Here is a 21,387-nt window from a genome sequence, read left to right on the forward strand (position 1 = left end):
GTTGTTGTCTTCTTTCTTCATTCATTCCTTCATTTCTTTTTTTGCTTTCACACTGTCTCTCTCACTCTCTGCCTCTTTAGTCTCAGGCTTTTCTGGCAGAGTATTTTACACTTTGCAGTCAAAACATCTTAAGTGTTTCTCAATAAGTAACTGGAAGTAATTACCCCTGGCACCTGCACGCCAGATCTAGACCTTCTGCTTTTACAAGTGCAGGATGTTCAACCCTAAAACTTTTACGTGATCATTAGAGACCAGTTTTAATGTTATTTTTGCCAGTTTTCCTTCTTCAGTGTGCTGAAAGCTCACAGCTCAGTGGATTTCAGGACCAGCTTTTCAATTGCAGATTGCTATAATCGCTTGTTAAAAAAGGCAAATCTCCATGAACTCTGCTCCCAGAAATGACTTTCTAAACTACTTGGGTTTGCCAGTAATCTTCCTACAACCAGCTCCTCAGCCTTACTCATTCTCTTTGGGACACTGACATTCTGCTTTACTTTCTAGTGTACAAAAGAGTGGCAAGTAGTTGGATGAATCAAAGGCTTACATTTATGTCTGGGAGTAGAGTTCAGATCCCAGGAGTAAGTTTAAGCAGAGATGAACACCAGTTGTGAAGTTAGGATCAAGTTCTAGATCAAGTTCTGGAGCCAAACTTCAGCAAAGTTTGGAGGGGGAAAGAGGGGTTGTCTTGGCATTAAGCCAGAACTGGGAAGTTTGAGTCTGGATTTGACCTTCTTCAACACTCTGGCATGAATGGTTTTTAGATTTAATGGCTGAGTCTACACATGCAGGCACGTGCAGTTTGTCATGGCACAAAGTGCACTTGTTGCACATTAAACTGTGCACAGTGCTGCTAATTTGCAGCTCAGGGATGCCACAAGCTGCACATGTTGCACATTAAACTGTGTGTATATTTTGCACATTAAACTGTGTGCAGCTCTACTAATTTGCAGTGCAGGGGCAAAATTTGCTCCTGGGATTTCCAAATAGCAAAGAAAAAAGCCCCAGAAAAAAACATGGTGCAAAGCACACCAAAATAGTATGTGCTGGGACAAACATGGAGACAAGGGAGAAGGCACCCCTGGGTGTGCACTGCGGAGCACCCACACTGAGGCACACTACGGCTGGCTGGGATGAGGAGGCTCCATTACACAAACAGCACTTTGTACAGTGTGTGTTAGGCAGGGAATTTGATGGGAAACAGCATAGGGTTAAATGGTCTGTTTTTAACTGGCAGATTAACAACATGGTGAGGTTTAGTGAAACTACTAACATTCTGGAAAAGGGAGAAAGAAGTAAGTAGTTGGGGATCACTCTTGACTAACCTGAAATGATTCCAAGTTCAGGATCTTGGAAATATCAGAGGGGAACTAATCATAACCAAGCCAGGTGAATGGGGAACGTAGAGGCAGCTGATATCCATTGCTGGGAAACATGAGGTAGTATGTATTGGAAGAGGCTCATTGAATTACTCCTGTGCATTGCAGGGTTCTAAATAAATTCAACCATGCAGAGCAGGAACCCAAAGATTTCAGTGAGAACCTCTGCCCAGTGCACAGCAGTAAGGAAAATGTTGGGGGACTAGAAATAATGAGTTAGAGAAGAAGATTGAGAATGTTATAAGGCCAGTGTGTGAATCAGTGATCAACCTTTACCTGTGTGTATAGTTCTGGTCCTCTTATCTCAGAAGAAACATAGCAGAAACAGAACCAGTTTAGAGGAAGTCGGTAACAATGACCAGAAGCAGGGGAGAGAACATGAGAGAGTAGTGTTTACTTGAGAGTAATCAGATAAAAAGGGGACATGCCCATTCTTCCCTTATTTGCAGTGCTGTGGTGGTTGGTTCTTCCTATTCCTTGATCTCTTATTCTTATTCTCTTGTGAGGTCAGCTCACCACCAACCCTGGCTTCTACCAATACAGGCAACCCCTGCCTAGCGCTCTTAATTGGTTCCTGAAAAACTGATGTTAAGTGAAAGGAGTGTCAAGCAAAACCAAAAGTATATGACGACCCAAAATAGCGACAGCAATTGTTTTTAATGACCCAAAATGGCAACCACGAGTACTATAATGAAACTTGCTGGGCACTAAGTGAAATCGGGTATCAATTTCAAATGAGAGTTATAGTGAAATAGCACTAAGTGAAAGAGCGTTAAGCAGGAGTTGCCTGTATCCACTTCCTCCACTCCTCCCAGGCAGTGGAGCATCTCTGGCTGAAAGCCCAAAATAGGCTGACTTCTTCCACTACAGATTTGTTCTCTCTTCCTTCAGTTTTGCCATCACCCTAGTGAAACTCCTCTGCTACTTCAGTTTAACTGGATCCCCGCGATTGCCATGTGAGCTGCCTCTTTACTACCTTTCTGCCCATTGTCAAACCCTCTCCTCCTACCTCCACTTCTCTCTCTGGCCAGGATCTCAGTGATTTCTTCCAAAATAAAACTATGACACACTGTGACATGGCTGTCCAACTCCCCCGTCAGATACAAGACTCGCACATGCCCCCTCTCTCTAACCCTCCCCTCGTTGAACACTCTCTTATCTCCTCCTTTTCTCTCCTCTGGCTTTTTCCTCTCACATTACAAACATGCTGTCATTTCTCCTGTTAAAAGAGAGAGAGAGAAGGAAGAAGAGGGGGGAAGAGAGAGAACACACTACCCTTGATCCCACTTGCTTCTCCAGCTACTGCTCCATTTCCCACATCCCAGCATCTCTGGGCCCTTGAAAGCACTGTTTGCCATCGCTGACTGGACTTCGTCCCTTTGAGTTCCCTTCAAGACCTTCACTAATCTGGCTTCTGCCTCCTACGCTCTGCTAAGACTGCTCTTGCCAATCCATGAGTTTTTCCTAGCCAGAGCTCAGATTCTTATTCTCCTTTACTTGCCCAGGTTCTCTTGAAATGTTCGATTCTGCTCTTCTTCAATTCTTGTTCTCTCTTGTCTTCTGTGACTCTACTCTCTCCTGGCTCTCCTCTTTTCTGATTTTCCCTTCAGTGTGTTCATAGAGAATCCTTCTCATCCCTCCCTCATCTTCTTGTGGGTGTCCTAGAGGGCTGTGTTCTTAGCATCATCTAGAAGTGGACATTGAGCTGCTTTCTCTACCCTGATGACTCATAGATCTAGCATAGGGGTAGATGACCCCCGGCACGCGTCCCAGAGTGTGGAACATGAAGGCATGTTGCTTGGCATGCATGCCACAGGGTGGACAGTGGGGACGTGGCTGGGGCTTCACTGCCACAACAAGGATCAGGCCCCTCAGAACTCCCTGCCACATACCCCTGGCATGCTAACATCTTACAAGTCAAGGTTGTGGGTGTTTTTGGCATTCTACCCAAAAACGTTGCTGACCCCTGATCGGACCTGTATACTTCTGTCTAGATAAAAATCTCAGGCTATGTCTGGTATCCCCTCATAAAAGATAAGCTCAAGATCAAAACAGAGCTCTTAACTGCCCCTCCCTCCATTCCACTCCATTTTCCTGCTATCTCCTTTTTTCCCTGTGGACCACATTACCAACTCACTTGTTACTCAGATTCAAATCTCTCTCTTTATCCCCACATCCTAGCTCTAATGTAAATATTTCAGAGCCTTTCTGTATAATATATCTAAGAAACAGCCTTTTCCATCCATCCTCGCAACTGAAACTCTTGTCCAGACTCTGATGATCTTGGGTGGCTTTTCACCAGCCCAAAGGGACCACCCTGCTTAACACGATGCAGGACAGCCAGGGTGAGGGTGAATTTATACCGTACATCAGTGTAGGCCATGTAAAGGAACACCTTGAGAGGCTGGACACCTTCAAGTCAGCTGGTCTGGACAGTTTGCACCCCAGGGTACTTAAGGAGCCGGCAGGCATCATAGCTTAGCCACTGGCACGGATCTTTGAGAACTTGTGGCACTCAGGTGAAGTGCCCAAAGAAGGCCAATGTGGTGCCTATCTTCAAGAAAGGGAGAAAAGTAGATTTGGAGAACTACAGGCATATCAGCCTGACCTCTGTCCCTGGGAAGATCTTGGAAAAAAATTTTCAAAGAGACCATTCTTGACAAACTAGCTGATAGCAACATCCTGAGGGACAGCCAGCATGGGTTTGTTGCCGGTAGGTCTTGCCTGACCAATCTCATCTCCTTCTATGACCAGGTGACATATCACCTGGCAAGGGAGAAGAGATTGACATCATATATCTGAACTTTAAAAAAGCCTTTGATCTGGTGTCCCATGATCTTCTCATGGAAAAATTGGCCAACTGCAGCCTCGGCTGCATCACAGGCCAGTGGCTGGGGAGGTCGGACCCAAAGAGTGGTAATTGATGGAAGTGAATCATCATGGTGGTCCGTGACTAGTGGGGTCCCCCAAGGCTCTGTTCTTGGACCTATACTCTTTAACATCTTTATGATGTGGACATTGGTGTCAGAAGTGGACTGGCCAAGTTTGCCGATGACACTAACTTTGGGGAAAAACGTCCACACCTGAGGATAGGCTGGTGATCCAAGCTGACCTAGATAGGCTCAGAAAATGGGCGGATAAAAACCTGATGACATTCAATATGGAAAAATGGAAGGTACTCCACCTCGGGGGGAAAAAGAACTCGCATCACACTTATAGGCACAGCAGTGCTACGCTCGCTAACACCACAGCCAAAAGGGATTCGGGGGTCATGATTGACCACAGGATAAATATGAGCCACCAATGTGATGTCGCAGCTGGTAAAGTGAACAAAACTCTGGCTTGTATCCATAGATGCTTCTCAAGCAAATCCCAGGATGTCATCCTCCCACTGTACTCAGCATTGGTGAGGCTGCAGCTGGAGTACTGCATCCAATTCTGGGCTTCACAATTTAAAAAGGATGTGGAGAAGCTTGAGAGAGTCCGGAAGAGAGTCAAGCACATGATCATGGGGCAAGAGAATAGGCCTTATGATGAGAGGCTGAGAGCCATGGGACTCTTCAGCCTGGAAAAGTGCAGGCTCAAGGGTGACCTGGTGGCAGCCTATAAGTACATAAGGAGCGTGCATCAGGATCTGGGGGAACGTCTGTTCACCAGAGTGCCCTAAGGGACGACAAGGACCAATGGTCACAAACTCTTCCAAGACTGTTTTAGGCTGGACATAAGGAAAAACTTCTTTACTGTCCGAGCCCCCAAGGCCTGGAATAGACTCCCTCCAGAGGTGGTGCAAGCACTTGCTCTGGACTCTTGTAAGAAACATTTGGACGCCTATCTTGCTGGGATCCTTTGACTCTAGCTGACTTCCTGCCTCTGAGGCAGGGGGCTGGACTTGATGATCTTCTGAGATCCTTTCCAGCCCTAATGTCTATGAATCTTACACCTCAGTTACTGCAGTGCCCTTTTCTCTAGGCTTGACAAGTGCTGCCACAAAGTTTGTTCTCCTAGGTGGGGAGGTATCAAACTCTTTTGGCCCCCTGAACCAGATCTGGACTGTGGGGTTTCTTGTAGCCCAGATCTGGATCCACCTGTGGTGGCAGAACAAGCAGCAGTGGTGTTAATTCCCATGAATGCCTGAGCAGTAGCTCAAGGCTGACTCAAGGAGCTGCAGGGCTTAACACTGCTGTTGACTGTCATGCTGCCACTAAAACAAAACCCCAGTGAAACTCTGTACCCAGGAAATCAGTGGTGGTGCAAGCAGGGCTCAGGGCAGGGCTCAGAGGCTGCTGTGTTAGCCCAGGGAGCTGTGGTAGTTAATGCTGCTGCTACTCTCCCCATCACTGAATTCCCAGTCCCTCCAATAGCTCCTGGGCCAGATGTTTGACATTCCTGTCCTAGGCCACCTTTTGATTGTCACCTCTCTATCGCTGCATGCACTCCATTTTCCCCCTTCTCTGCTGGTTCTTTGTTGCTTCAAACATAAACTGCTTGTCTTCACTTTCAGTGCCCTTAACAGCTGACCCTCACTTTATCGTTTTTCATTCAGTAGCAAAGCCTGACTCCCATTGTCAGATGACTCACCATACCAGCCTTCAGTGCCTGATTGCAAGACTTTTAAATAGACATCTTTTTTGCTTTCTCTCATACTACACCTCACACTTGGGAGTAGAAAACTACCTACTTATATTCCTCAAAATCCCTCTTTAAAACTGTGCTTTGCCCTGATGACTTGAAAGTGACTTGGCAATAGTTGGGTTGGTGCTGTGCTGTAAGAACAACCCATCACACTGACTGATATTGTCTTTTGTTTCCTTGAGCTTTCCCTTCTGTCTGTATCCATCTGTAGCCTTTTGTCTTATACTTGGATTGTAAAGTCATTGTTTCAGGACTGTCTTTTTGTGCCATGTCTGTAAGTGGCCTACCTCAATGGGGTTGTGGTCCAGGTGTTTTACAGTAATATAGGTAATTGCAGCAACAGTAGGAGAGGTATATGGGATGGTGATTAGTCTACAGAAGGGCAAGACCTATCTCTTGCTCCTTTTCCATGTTGGCACTTCTTGTGAGCCCATAGATTTCATAGACATTAGGGCTGGAAGGGACTTCAGAAGATCATCGAGTCCAGCCCCCTGCCCAAGGGGCAGGAAGTCAGCTGGGGTCAAAGGATCCCAGCAAGATAAGCATCCAAATTTCTCTTGAAGGCATTCAATGTAGGTGCATGAACCACCTCTGGTGGCAGGCTATTCCAGATCTTGGGGGCTCGGACAGTGAAGAAATTCTTCCTTATGTCCAGCCTGAAACGGTCTTGCTGAAATTTATAACCGTTCTACCTTGTCATCCCTTGGGGCGCTCTGGTGAACAATCACCCCCCCAGATTCTGGTGAACACCCCTGATAAACTTATAGGTGGCCATCAGATCACCCCTGAGCCTGCACTTTTCCAGGCTAGAGTCCCATAGCTCTCAGCCTGTCATCGTAAGGTCTGTTTTCCTGACCTCTGATCATGTGCGGGGCTCTTCTCTGGACTCTCTCAAGCTTCTTCACATCTTTTTTGAATTGAGAAGCCCAAAACTGGACGCAGTACTCCAGCTGTGGCCTCACCAAAGCTGAGTACAAGGGGAGAATGGCGTCCTGGGATTTGCTTGAGAAGCATCTATGGATGCAAGCCAGCGTTTTGCTTGCTTTACTGGCCGCAGCATCACATTGAAGGCTCATATTCATCTTGTGGTCAATCATGACCCCCAAGTCCCTTTCATCCATAGTGCTAACCAGTGTAGCACTGCCTAGCCTATAAGGATGCTGCAGGTTTTTCTTCCCAAGGTGGAGAACCTTGCATTTTTCGGTGCTAAACATCATCAGGTTCTCATCCACCCAATTCCTGAGCCTGTCAAGGTCAGCCTGGATCACCCTCCTATCCTCAGGTGTGGATGCTTTACCCCAGAGTTTGGTATCATGCTTTACCCCAGAGTTTGGTATCATCAACTTGAAATAGTTCAAGTTGAATCCCATTTTGCCATTGTAAGCAGGGATTCAGCCTCTGTTCTATATGAAAAATAAAGCATGTTGTTCCCAAACTTACAGCACTTCCTTTTTGAGTCCAGAGTTAATTTTCTGGAAGTTTATAAGTAAATATATTAATTAGTTTATGAACTAAAGCTTAATTTAAAACTGTCTTTTAAATTTATCAGTTTGGCTGCTGACAGATGTGCAGGGAAAAACAGCACTTTACTTTCAGCTTTGCACACCCCCTCAACGAGTGCAGCACATGTTCAGAAGAGGAATCATGTCAGTTTGACCTGGCTTGCCCAGCATCTGTATAGCTCATGCATTTCAGCAGGGCTTTTTGGTGCTTTTATTGAATAGCTGATTCAATAAACTATTCAATAAAAGCACCAAAAAGCCCTGCTGAAGCACACAGACTGATGCAATTCCTCTTCCGGTAAAGCACTGTTTTTATTTTCCATGTTTGTTAGCAGCCTTTGTGACATATCTTTTCTTCATTCCAAAGTATCCTAATAATGGAATATGCAGATACTTCACATTTTTCATTGAGTTAAAATTGAATACATAAACTATATTTAAAGGAATAAGGTTATAATTAAGCAAAATTATTACTTATTATATTATTAATTACTGTTGCTTTTATTATATTATTAATTACTGTTGTAACCTCTTGCTGGGGTTGCAATGGACTAAAGATGGGCTGAGATCAATGATTCCTTAAACGTGCCATTGTGACACTGAAGGTCAGTAGCTTCCTAAATGGGGCCTGCCTCTCTAGGGAGCGTGCATGCACTTACTCCATTGATTACAGACAGTCCTCGCCTTACAATGTTTCGAGTTACAATGTTTTGCACTTACAACGTTTATAAATTGACACCCTGTTTCAACTTTATGACATCCGTTTCAACTTTACAATGCTTGATCTGATGCGACACCATGCCAGCGAACAAGTTTGCTGCGTCGCTCATCTCCCTGGAGAACATCTGTCCAAATTTCCTTGGATACGTTCTTTAAGAAAGCAGACAAGACTCCAGAAAAAACCTGCATCCAAGACTCCTGAGAAGACTCCATCCAAGAACCCTTCAAAAAGTCCAACCAAGAGCCTTTCAAAAAGTCCAGCAAAGTCACCTCAAAGAAGTCCTTGCAAATCAATATGATTGCTATTTACAATATAAATACATTAATGTAGTTATATTACTCATCTATAATTGATCAAGTACAAAATTCTGGGGTATTTTTGGTGAAAATAGGGTATCGGGCCTTGGTTCAGGAACCAATCCCCCATTTGTAACATTGTTTCTTGTGAGAAAATTGGTTCCGAGTTGCAACATTTCAACTTAAGACGGGGTTTTCAGGAACCAATTGTGTCATAAGTCTGAGGACTGCCTGTATATTGACTCTGTGGTATAATTTGGATATGTGTGTCTAGTTCTCATTGATGTATTATTTGGCACAACTGTTGCTGTTTTGTGTAAAGAGAGCACGGCCATGTGCTAGCTCTAAGCATCAGTGCCTGAAAAGCTCCTTGTAACCCAGCTATAAGGTTTCCCTGGTGCACTGAGGCAACACCACTAGAGCAATAGAGGTAGAAGAACAGGAGGAGCCCTCTGAGCAAAGCAGCATTGGAGCTCAGCAAGTGAACAATCACTGCTCCATCATTGTGCATAGTACTGGTAAAGGTCTTGCATGTAAAGGCCAGATTCACCAATATACTCTGGTGCCTTTGTTCTGCTAAACAGTTGTAAACCTAGACTGTAAACCTAGGCATATTGTTTTGTGTTGCTTTGATGTACCAGTGAACTCCAAGGGAGAAGGCTTTTGTGAACTCCATGGTTGAACTGCTTTAACTAGCTGGTATGATAATAGAGCCTTTCTGATGTCACTTCTTCATGCAGTGTAGCATGGAGGATGGATGCCAGTGCAGATGCTGTTGTGATGGCTGCTGATCGGATGCCTCAGACTGTTCAGTGACATTGAGGTTTAGCCTTCAGAGGGTGTCTTAGTTCAGCACCTTTAGCATGAAGGGTTAATCTCAAAGTCAAAGCACAGGCCTTTGCAAAATCATTAAACAACAACTCTTGCTAGTCTGATGTCATTACAAAGCCAGGCTTCTGTAACATCACTAGCACCTTTAGCTTAACAGGCTTTTGATGAAGGTCAAGCTTGTGTGAAGGGTAAGGCAAAGGCTTGTGTTTGGCAGGGTTAGTGCATTTGGGTGATGTTCATTGAGTACCCTGGCTTGATGTGAGGGTTTCATTTAAAAACCACTGAAATCAGTCTTTAAGTTGGTCCCACAGGATTACACAAAGTGAAAGTGAAGGAGGGAAAAAAGGTGAGGCAGCAATGAAAGTGGGATGCTGGGCGGAAGGAAGTGAAGGGGAATAGATTTATTGCAGTGGGATTGTGTGTGTGTTTACACCCCCCCCCCTCTCGGACAGGCCCTTTTTTTAGTGATTGCAGATTCTGGACCTGCTTTTAGGGGCCTGCGCTAAGGGCAGTCCTGCTGGTTTAGGGCAGTTTGCTTGTTGACATTCTTTGCTCACCAGGGAGCAACATGGATGGAGGAAGTGAAGGGAAATTCAGGGAGGGGGGTCATAGTCCTTCCTCTTTTCCTATTCCATCCATTCATTAGCTTAAAAAAGCCATGCCTTTCCTTTTTGGGGGGGGAAATGGGTACAGGGTCTTGGCAGTTGCTGTCGGCAGCAGCTCTCTTTCCCTATTAGAATAACGTTTTATTCCCCTGGAGTGGAAAGTTTCAGATTTCTGTGTGAAGGTGGGAATATTAGATTTCTGGGCCCCTGGTGCCCCGAGCGATCAGGCCCGAATGGATTGATTTGCTGTTCTTCGCGGTCAGTGCTGCAGGTTTAATGCCGGTTCTTAACATCCCATTCATGTATTTATGAGCATTATTTTCTTTCTGCATGCGCATTCCTCCTCTCAGCCCTTGGGCAGGGAGCCTCCTGCCTCACTCAGACTTGGGTTTGGCTGGAGACTGGCTTTTTTTCCCCCTCTTGTACTTTGTTTTGATTAAAATGTGAAAAAGGTTTTTGTTGATTTGCTAGGGTTTCCTTTGAGTGAGTGCCCCCTTGCTCACTCACCCTTGCCCTTCCTGGCAGGGGAAAGAAGGTCTCTCTTCTTGGCAACCTGGATGAGCCAAACTCAGCCCTGGTGTGCAGTTTTGTTGGATGCTTCAGGGATGTAAGTGGGTGGCCTACACTGCTTTTCAGGTGCAGCTGGATGAGAAAATGGGTAAAAGGTAAAACTGTGCAGCTTGTATTGGTTTGGCATAGAACGCGGCTGTGAGTCAACCATGTGGCAGTGCAGGAACCTGTGCAGGGACTGAGTTAGGAAACTTTTGCCCAAATTGTGGCACTGTGGAAGGCTAGTTCGCTCCCCTGGCACTTGTTTGGGCAGTGCTGAAGGCAGCTTTAGCTTGCAATCCAGATGCTGTCACATCCCTGGGGCTTGTGGCAGCCAACTGATAGCCAAGTTGTGCAAACACCCCACTCTGAGGAAATAGGGAAACTACGTTCAGTTACATCCTTGTATTTAAAAAGAGCATAAAGAACACGGTGGATAAAACAAGAACTAGAACCTGTAAAGCCTGTCAGTCTCACTGGCCTACCCTGCACCATGCCCTGAATATCCCCCTGTTCTTGTGACTCCCATGGAGATGTCAGCAAGTGTGTGTGTTTGGGACCTTGGGACCCTCTCGTCTAGGTGCGTATTCACTGGGGGCCCTCTGTCACTTTATCACCTCTTTGCACCAAAGGCTGCAGGGCCCCCATGAACCAGGATGCTATGCCATACTGGGAGAAACAGCAGGAAGCACAATCAAGAAGTGTTTAAGCTCCCGAACGGTCTCACCTAATTGGTTAATGGCAATGCAGTGCTTTGATTTTGCAGTGTCATATGTGCACTGATGTTTTACAAATTACCAAATTTATCTCAGGAGCCCACAGTCTATATAACAGTGGCTTCCAGCTAGTGGGCTACAGACCACTTGTAAAGTGAGAGCAAATATGGGAGGGAGGTGGCTGTGCGTGAAAAAGTGCTATAGAACCAGTGCTCCATAGAATGATTGTAAGCCCAGAGCATCTTCAGTGGAGTCGCCTGGGATTTATTCTGGTGTAATAGATAGCAAATCCAGGGCCTCTAGACCAAATCCTGCCGTTGCTAAAGTACCATCTCAGGACATACGTCAGGGTAGAATTTACCTCTTCATGCCTGATCTCAGTCCCACCCTACTGCACATCTGGTGTAGCTTCTTTGGTGCAGCCAGTCATACTGGTGTAAACCCAAGAACAATACGATCAGAACGAAACTGTCCCTTAGAAAGGATATCCTAGACTTTCTAGGTGTGAGCAAAGGGAAGAGACATGAGGTAGTTCAGTAGTGTAGCAAGTTGGTCCAGAGACTAGAGTTCAATCAAACCTGTCTGAGGCTATGCCTGCATTGCATTTGGAGGCATGATTGCACAACGGTTGGATGTAGCTAGCAAGCGTATCAACAGAAGTGAGTACAGGACAGAACAAGCTTCAGCAAATGCTCGCTGCTTGAGGGTTCTGGGTGAGCTTGTATAGTCCCCATATCTCACTGCATTAGCATCTGGGCTAGCTAAATTAACACTAACCTGAGGATACCTACTACTGCTGTCTCTCAGCTGCAATGATTTATCCTGTTAGGCTGCCTTGCTGACCCAACATCTTTGAATTCTCCCTTGTTTTTTCTCCCTTTTCCAGTAGCATAATGGAAAAAAGAAGAGAGAGGACAAAAGGAGGGGGAAGAGGAGGGAACCCCCACTTTGTTGTTCTTTATAATTTTTCTGTCAAAAAACTTTAAAATTTCAGAAGAAATGAAAACTTCTGCCAGAAATTTTCTTAATTTAGATGGAAAAAAAGCAACTTTACATAAAAAATGTTCCCAATGGAAAATATTTCCATCCAATATAGCACAGACCCAGAGCTGTAAGAACAGGGAGGGCGCTCAGGGTCAGGACTGCAATGCATTGGGAGGGTGCATAGGGAATGCTATGCTATGTTTGGCTCTGATCCATGCTAATAGCCCCTCACTTGTGTAAGCATTAAATCCACGTGCAGTTTTTAGGAAAGGAAAACACACATTCTTTAAGGCAGGGAATGCCTTAGGAGGCTTGACTTGGACTCGTTCATTTTGGTGTCAATCACATCATTGTTGCCACTGGGGAAGGCTACTCGGTAAGCTATGAAGAGTGAGTTGGTGAGTCTCAGTTTTGTTTTCCATTCAGTAGGTGTCGACATATCCCTGTAAATCCCTACCCAATTTCCAGCTTTGCTGATTGTCCTGGCAAAGAGACTAGGGATTGAACGGGCTTGGGTGAAGATAAACAGCCTTTTCCTGAGTTCTGTAATTAAGAACGAGGATACTAGGTTGAGGTAGTACGGGTAGACTTGCACTGTAGTAGCTATGAACTGAAGGCTCCAGTGCATTCAATCTGGCAGCTTCATCAACACTAAAACACCACTGAAAACAAAGGAGGGAGGGAGGGAGGAAGGGAGGGTTCAGAAGCTTGTGAATGAGTGAGGAGCACGTGGCGTCATTGATTTATTGGATTGCCTTCTGCTAGGCGCTTTTGAATCCCTGCTCCAAAATGAATAATACATTTAAAGTCAAATTCAGTGTGGTAGTTAGTAGACCCATCTCTTTTTGGGTTTTAATCTGCATTACTTTACACCCAATTTTGAATGTAGTCCTTAGCTGCTAGGGGTGAGATTACCTGTTAGAGGCAGCAGGTGTTCATTTTAAAGAATGTTATTCTGTGTTAAGGTTAACCAGTGCTAGTGATCAGCCACACATTTGGGGTTATAGCCTAATGTGCACTGCCCAGACCCATTGCTAGAGGGCTGGCAAGCAGGGGTGTGGCCAGGGGCTGCAAGCCTGCTCCATGCCTGCCATGCCTGCCAGCTTTCTAGCCACAGTATAGGACAGGAAGGAGTGGGGGAGGGTCATCCTTCCACCCTCCAAATCACCCTGCTGCCGCCCATCAGCCCCTGGATCCCCCCTCCACCTCACAGGCAGCCTCTTCACCTTCAGATCACTGCCTTGCCACCCCAGTCACCCCAAGGGCAGTGGCAGTGGCAGTGGTAGAAACAGGGGGGGGTCCTCCTTCTTGTCTGCTTCCAGGGTCTCTGCAGTCCATGCCACCATACACCTAGATCCAGCCCCCACTGGGCCTGGGAGATGCCTGGCAGTTCCCTGTCCCACTGCCCTCCCCGCACTTCAGTTGTAGGACCTAGAGCTGGGCATGCAGGGGTGGCATCATTTCCAGGGACCCCAGGAGCAGCCAGGGAGGGGGAACCCCCCCCCACCAGTAGCTCTGTCATTCGCAGGCTGATTGATGCGTCAGAGCAGTGATCTGGGGGTGGAGGAGCCGATGGGAGGCAGAAGCTGTCAAGGCATTACCATTGCAAATCTCAAATTGATATGCCAGGTCAGAAATATATTTAAGGATGTACATGGCTGAGAGTTTTATCTGAGAAGAGACATGAAAAAAGAGCAGAGCTGAGATGACCTAATGACCTAGGTGTTAGGTCAGATAAAAAAGGACATAATCCTGTGAGGTGATCAACTTTCACAAGGTGCTGAGTTCCTACAGCTTCCCCGGAAGTCAGCCTTGTTTGTGACCAGGAAGAAAAAGACGATTACAGGTTAGTGGTAACTGCTGCTTCTTGCCTGTCTCTTAATGATACTCACTGTGCTTGTAATTCCAGGTGGCGTGGTCCTCAATCCATCTTATTATGGCATGCCTGGCCATACCAACACCATGGTCCATGAAGTGGGCCATGTTCTGGGGCTCTACCACGTCTTTAAAGGAGTGAGTGAGAGGGAATCTTGTGATGATCCCTGCAGGGAAATTGCACCTTCCATGGAGACAGGAGATCTCTGCGCTGACACAGCCCCTACCCCGAAAAGTAAACTCTGCCATGATCCAGAGCCTAGCAATGACACCTGTGGCCAAGCTTATTTCTCTGGAACCCCATTCAACAACTATATGAGCTACACAGGTAACAGAAGTCAATAGATGCAGCTTTTTCTAGAAACTCAGCACATGTTTCACTCCCATCAGTCTGGGTGGTCCTTTCATTCCTTGCTTATTTCTTTCTGGTCGTTGGCCCCTCTGGGTATCCAGACTAGAATCTCATCTGGCATAAGATCAGCACTGGGCCTATGCCATTTATGCCAGCTAAAGATCTGGCCTAGAGTGTGTTGGCAATTCCTTGTTGACATCTGTGGGGTGTTTTTCCCTATTCTTGTGTGACTTTCTGTAGACCGCTGGAAGTGGCCTGAAACCAACATCTTTAATTTGAGGCATTCAAACCCATCTTTAAACCATCTGTAAATGCACCATAATAAATATCTTACATGCTGCATAAGGGTTAAAGGAATGAACCTAAGGGACTTGGTTTCCGGAAATGTGGTGCACTGTCACACATCAGTGATTTCCATTGGAAGTGTGAGCAATCAGCACATCTGGAAATCAGGCCACCCCTGCTAACAAGGAGGCCAGACCCTTGAGGATGATGCTTCTTTAACCTCAGCCTCTATCAGGAATTATTCTGCCGACATACAGTGGTGATGCAGTGGTGTAATACTTGGATAAGTGCAATAGAATTTAGTCCTTGGGACTCAGCTGAGACCACTGGAGTTGTAACTGCACAAAGATGATGATACAAGGGATTCTGGATATACTGAGCATCCATGCACTATTGTCTTACTACATCAACTCTCCTTCTTTCTCCCTGAGGCTCATGCCATGAAAACACAATGTCTAATTCTTCTGAGGTTTCCAGAAAATGATGGCAGCTCCTTTTCTGGAGCTGCTTCCAGTAGTTAAGAATTGAGCCCATCTCTCCTGCTGTCAAGGCTGGTTGCAGAGATAGGTGTGGCAACAACACTTCTTTTCTCCTGCTTCTGTCTGTGTAGATCAGAGGTGGCTAAAGCATGGTCCATAGGTCAGAGGGTGCCCAGGGAACTGTGTCATCTGACCCACAGGCTTTCCAGAGGGTGTGGAAATGTGGTGGCGTGGTAAGTGGGGGTAGCTTTCATTGCCACAGCTCCTGGCACCACAGTGATTAATACTGCTCCCACTCATCCTACCACTACATTTCCAGACTCGAGAGAACCGTGACCCTGCATGCCAGATTAGGCCCTTGGACTGACCCCAGGTGCTGGGTTGGGCCTGTAGACTGACCCTGCACACTGAATCTGGCCTGTGGACCGACTCTGTGTCACTCATCTAAACTAGTGCTGTAGACTGTATGTTCCTTGGGGCAAGGACTAGACAGCCACCAGATGTGTTCACAGCACCTGGCACAGAGACCCTGACCTCAGGTGTCACGTCTAGGTACTTGTGCAATTCTAATAATAACTAAGGGCCAGATCCTCTGCTGATGTGAGTAAGTGTATCTCTTCTGACCTCAGCACAGCAATTCCTATTTACGTGAGCAGGCACATTGGAGGAAGAATAAAGGGAAAATCTTGGCCAACATTTCCTGTCTCCAGAGAACTGTTTTAGTTTTTCAGTTTTTTTAAGTCCAAGGCTAGCTCTTGCTCCCATTGATTCAGGATTTGTTCTTTAAATACTGCCAAACCAGACTGAGAAGATATGAGGCAGAGGTGTCATTACTTTGACAGGTGGCCAATTGCAGGACTGGCTGTGTTATACCCTGGTCAGTGGTTAGGCATGTGCCCAACTGACAGTAATCTGGTCTAAGGTACCAGACAGTCAAAAAGGGGTAGTACCCCTACACACCACCCACATTGCTGTGCAGTGGACAGGATAACTTCTGATGTTCCTCAGCTACCCCTGAGGGATGGGTCCTGGCAGGGTCATGCTCTCGATGAGGCTGTGGACTGTAGGCTCAGCTGGTGTGAAAGGGCTTAGCCCCACTGCAGCCACTCCGTCAGCTGTGGCTTTGTCTCTCTGCTCCCACTCTGTACTCAAAGGAGGGGGCCTTTGAGATGTCTGGAAGGCAGGTCCTGCACTGTGGCAATCATGATGCCTCTGTTACATGCATCAAGGTCTGATCTGAACGACTGATTTTCTTTCTTTCCTTTTTCTTTATTTCCCCAAAACAACTCCTTGGTGTTTAGTAAGCTCCTGTTATTACACTGTCGCCTGGGCTCTAATGCAGTGTGACTTAAGGAGCACCCTTGTAAACAACCATGCGCTGCTAAGGGATTTGCTAGGCCAGCGGCTGCCGAAATAGTGCCATCTTGTGGCAGATTTGAGAAATAGCAAGAGAGGAGTCCTGTAGAGCAAGCCACTGGGATTCTCTCTAGCCATCCTTCTCTGGTCTTAGACTGTTATAGCAGGGTTGCACTTAATAGCAAAGGTTATGATAATACTTGTCACCTGAGGATCTCAACACATTTCACAAACAAGTTCCTCCCCACACTCTCTTAACCTTTTCTCTTTTCTCTTTTCTCTTTTCTTCCAGATGATGACTGCACTGACAGCTTCACCCCAAACCAGGTGGCTCGAATGCACTGCTATTTGGATCTGGTGTATCAGCAATGGAGCCAGAGCAGAAAGCCCACTCCAATCCCCATGCCTCCAATGGTCATTGGTCAGGATCAAGGCTCCCTCACAGTGTACTGGCTGCCTCCCATTAGTGGCATTCTCTATGAAAGGTAAGAGGTTTCATGTTTTGCATGCAGGAAAACCAGTGTCAACTGAAATGCACCAGGGAAAGTAAGAGTCTCTGATGGCTGATTTTGTAGTTCTACCACCGAACTCCCCCTGTAACTGGATGCCTAAATAGCCACGTGTTCTTATTTCTACTGCAAAGTGCCTGACACTGTTTATTTGAACATGGTTCCATAGAAGAAGTCATTTGGCACCAGACTGGGGAATTTCAGAAGTCAATGAAGGTGATGAAGATGAGTTGGCATATCCTTCAAACCATGTGCCAGCTGGCACATCTCGCCTGATTCTTTTGTGTTTGAATAAATGGGGAGCAGAGAGCTATTCGTGCAGCTGCCTCATAGAAATGGAGGAATGAGGCAAAACCCTTCCCAACTGTGTCCGCCAAAATTGCATATATAGCTGTGTATGTACCACTCTAATGGCCATGTAGGCCTACGGGTTGAACAAGAGCTCTCCAAAAAACATTCCATTGTCAGGGTGCTGGGAGAGGAAGCCAAAGAGTTTTGTGCTGGCAGAGATGATGCCAAATGCAACCCCAGAGCACAATCATGGAATGAAAAATGAGCTTCACTTAGCACGTATTGTATAAACTAGCGATTTACAAGGAGGAAATATGGTCTTGTGCTTAAGGCACAGGACAGGAAGCCTCAAAATCTGGGTTCTGTTACCAGCTCTGTCATGAACTCTTGCTGTGTAACTCTGTGCATGTCAATAATGTTTTCAGACATAAGTAACTAAATTTAGGCACTTATACTGTATGCACACATGCATGCCGCACAACACCGGGTGTTTTTAAAAGCACCCTACGTTGCGTTGCATATATTTGCATAAATAGTGAAATGCACGTCAGTGCTGAGAAAATGGTGGTAGTACGCTTTTGAACTACTAAAACACATCGAAAATGTTTTAGTTTCAAAGCGTACCACTGCCATTTTCTTGGCACTGACGTGCATTTCATCATTTATACAAATGCATCCTCCACAGGCTCGATTAATCAAGTCTGCTCCAATGCACTGGATTTCCGGTGTGTCAGAGCAGACAAATGTATGTGTAAAAATGCCCCCAAATGCCTAGCCTGGCAACCAACAAAAAGCCGGACACCCACAAATCCCATTCATCTTACCTTGTGGCTGCTGCTTGAACAATTAGGCCGCTCATATTTATTAGTGCCTAAGTATAGATTGGGGCCCTGAAATTAGGTGCCTGTGTTTATGAATCTGGACCATATCAAATGAACATCCATCTGCTTTTGAGTTCCTGCATATATAACACTGGGCACGTCTGCACGTGTTCCTATGGCACCTTTGTTACTGTGCTGCCATTTAGGAAACACTAAATGACAGCGCAGTAACAGCCCTCACTGCACCATGCCAGCAGCACACAGGGGTTTTTTTGCCGCTGTGTCACCATAGCAGGTGCACTATACTGAGGGAGTGCTTGCTACAGTGATGTAGCTGCGGTGTCACAGTTTGTGACTGCCGACACTGCATCACATTGCTGTCACCTTAGCATCTTATATAGACATTCCCACTGTATATTAAACCATGGGCCTAATCCACAGCCCAGTAAAGTCAGTGAAAAGATTCCCACTGATTCTCATGAACTTCGGACGTAGCTGTATGTAGTCTTCTGATTATTAATAGCTAGGCAAATGCTTGTAAAAGCGTGAGTGACTCTAGCTAAGGCCCTGATTCAGCAGTCCATGCCTGTTCAGTGAACTGCTTCCACAACTGCTTAATTTCGTGCATGTGCTACTTAAATCCCATCAACTTTGATGGGTCTTAGGTACCTACTTAAAGTTAAGCACAAATTCAAGTGTTTAAGTGAATGGGGTGCACCACAGCACATGCTTATATATTTGCTTGGATAAATCCTTATGGATATTCTCTACTTGTGGAAGCTGTGATTTGCAATGGGTATGCACCCATAAGATGTTTGGAAAAGAATAAGAATAATACTTTGCATTTCTCTAACAACTACCAAATGAAAGCTTTTTCCAAATATGAATGAAATTGCACATCCCTCTAAAGCTATTTTACAAATCTGTTCCCTTCCAAGTCAAAGAAAATCAGTGGCTGAGGACTTCCTGGACAATCACAGGATACTGTAATCAGTCATATGCTGCACCAAATGGTATATACACAATGCTTTGTCAGTGCTCCTAAAAGTGTATATCCCCTAACCTGGGCTACTTTGAGCTACTAGGTGGGCTTGGGTAATCAAAAGAATGGCTCTGATAGGAAATGGCTAAGCTTAAGATTGAAAAAGACATGAAAGTAGAAACATAGGACAGGAAGGGACCTGCTGGGCCACCAAGTCTGGTACTCTGCCCATCACAGGCAATCATGTCATGTAACCCCTTTCATTTAAGTCACCACACTCCATCTTAAATCCAGTTAGGTTCATTGCCAGTGCTACGGACCCATCCATACCAATCAAAGGGAATATTTTACAGACTCCTTAAAGCAGGGAGTACTCTCTCTCTCTCTACTGGTGAGATTAATGCTGCCCCTGGTGGTTAATATCATTATTTATTTTTATTATAGTGATCCCAAGAAGTCAGAATTGAGATCCTTTGTGCTGGGTCCCATACACACACACACACAACGAGACCGGTCCTATCTCAAACAGTGTAGAGCCCAAATTAACAAGCCAAGCCAAGGGATACTATCATCTCCATTGTACAGATAAGGAACAGAGGCAAAGAATGTTTCGTGCCTTGTCCAGGGTCCTACAAGGAATTTGTGACACGACTGGAGTCAAAGCCAGGTTGCTGCAAGTCCACTCTATCTCTCTAGCTTTTTCCAGGGGTTACTTTAAGCACATGCAGGTCAAGTGGCTGACTGGAGGCTGACTTCTTTGGGGTTCCCACACCTCATCCAGTCATCCCAAGATGGGGATAAATGGAGGAGAATCCAGACTGTAAATGGATGTGTCTTTCATTTTTCTCTCACTGCTCTTTAGAGAGCCTGGCACCCTCTGTGGAGACTGCGCTGAAGATGGGACTTTCAGCCAGTATGTACATGAGGCCTCTTCCCCTCGGGTCTGTGACTCCTCCGGCTACTGGACCCCAGAGGAGGCAGTAGGTAAAGTGCTTTGTCTTTTCTCTTTCACTTAACGCAAGGAAGTTACAGCTCTGACTGCAACTTCTCTAGATGTTTTGGAAGTCAGTTTTCTTTGCTCAGGATGTTAACTGGAGATACCAGTAAATGGGAACAGTTGCGATGCCTAGATCAGTGGTTCTCAGCCTTTTTGGAGTTGGGGCACCCCTCCATAACTTTTTTGTATTTAGCAGCTCTCTGGTTGAGAACCCTTATTGTGCTGCCTCGGTGATTCTCAACCAGGCTGCCACCACAACCAAGAGGAACTGCCCCATGGGACAACACCTCTGTTTTGTGGAGGAGCATGCAGGGTCATGCTGGAAAGGGTTGTGGCAGAGTGGGTGCTTCTGCCTGCTTTAGGTTTATCAGATAACCCTAATGCAGGCAGAAGCACACACTCTTGCCCCAGCCTTTCCCAGTCTAGCTCCACATGAGGTGCATGGGGTAGTTTCACTTGGTTGCAGAAGCAGTGGTGGCTCCCACACTGGCATCCCTGAAAGGCTCCCTTGGCACCTTGGAGTGCCACAGCACCCCTCTTGAGAACTACTGTCCTAGATGATCTTATAGGTCAATCCAGCTTCAACGGCTTGAGTCAATTTGGTCAATTAGAAAGTACCTTGGTATGGCTTATCATTATGGAGTCCCAGGTGTTGCCTTAGAAACAAGTCACAGCTTGGATTTTACTGCAAGCTGATACTCACAAGGCCCTTGTACTGAGAAGAGGTGTTTCATGATTTTGCTTGTGGCTGTTGTCAGGAGACTTCAGCTCTAGTTGGGGCTGGATGGAATTGTTTCTCACCATCAGAAGAAATGGACAAAAACAAACAAAAAAAAAAAAAGAAAATCAGGTTTGTCCCAGTTAGATTGAAAGCCCAAAGTCTGACTCACTCCCCTCTGCATTTTTATTTTCCCACTGTGTTAGAAGAAGGACTTTTTCCCCTTACTGACTTGAACTGATTTTTTTGTCCTTAGTGATGAATACCAATCTCATCTTTGCACCTGTGTGCAGTTTACACATGTGCATGTTGGCTTTGGTGAGAGAGGTACTTCTGCTCAGATCATAGTTTTCATGGGGCTAGCGACAAGTGGATGCATTGGCACCAAATCTAACAAATGCTTGTGGCCTTTGCAGAAGATGGGGGTGTTTTCAGCCAAGAGGCAATGAGGCTGAAAATGGACATTACATTTTCACTGCTCTGAAGTCTGTCAGTATTGGTTTTCCTTGT

General features: G+C 45.8%; 1 protein-coding gene across 1 annotated transcript in view; it reads left to right on the forward strand.

The window, feature by feature from the left end:
* PAPPA2 (pappalysin 2) overlaps nt 1–21,387 on the forward strand; it is a 188,553-nt gene that overhangs the window by 64,336 nt on the left and 102,830 nt on the right. The window contains exons 4-6 of the mRNA XM_019500187.2: nt 14,122–14,415; nt 16,852–17,044; nt 20,025–20,146. Of these exons, the coding sequence (XP_019355732.2) occupies nt 14,122–14,415; nt 16,852–17,044; nt 20,025–20,146 (609 nt within the window). The remainder of the gene's footprint in view (nt 1–14,121; nt 14,416–16,851; nt 17,045–20,024; nt 20,147–21,387) is intronic.

This window comes from Alligator mississippiensis, chromosome 5, assembly GCF_030867095.1.
Source record: "Alligator mississippiensis isolate rAllMis1 chromosome 5, rAllMis1, whole genome shotgun sequence".
Taxonomy (NCBI): Eukaryota; Metazoa; Chordata; order Crocodylia; family Alligatoridae; genus Alligator; species Alligator mississippiensis.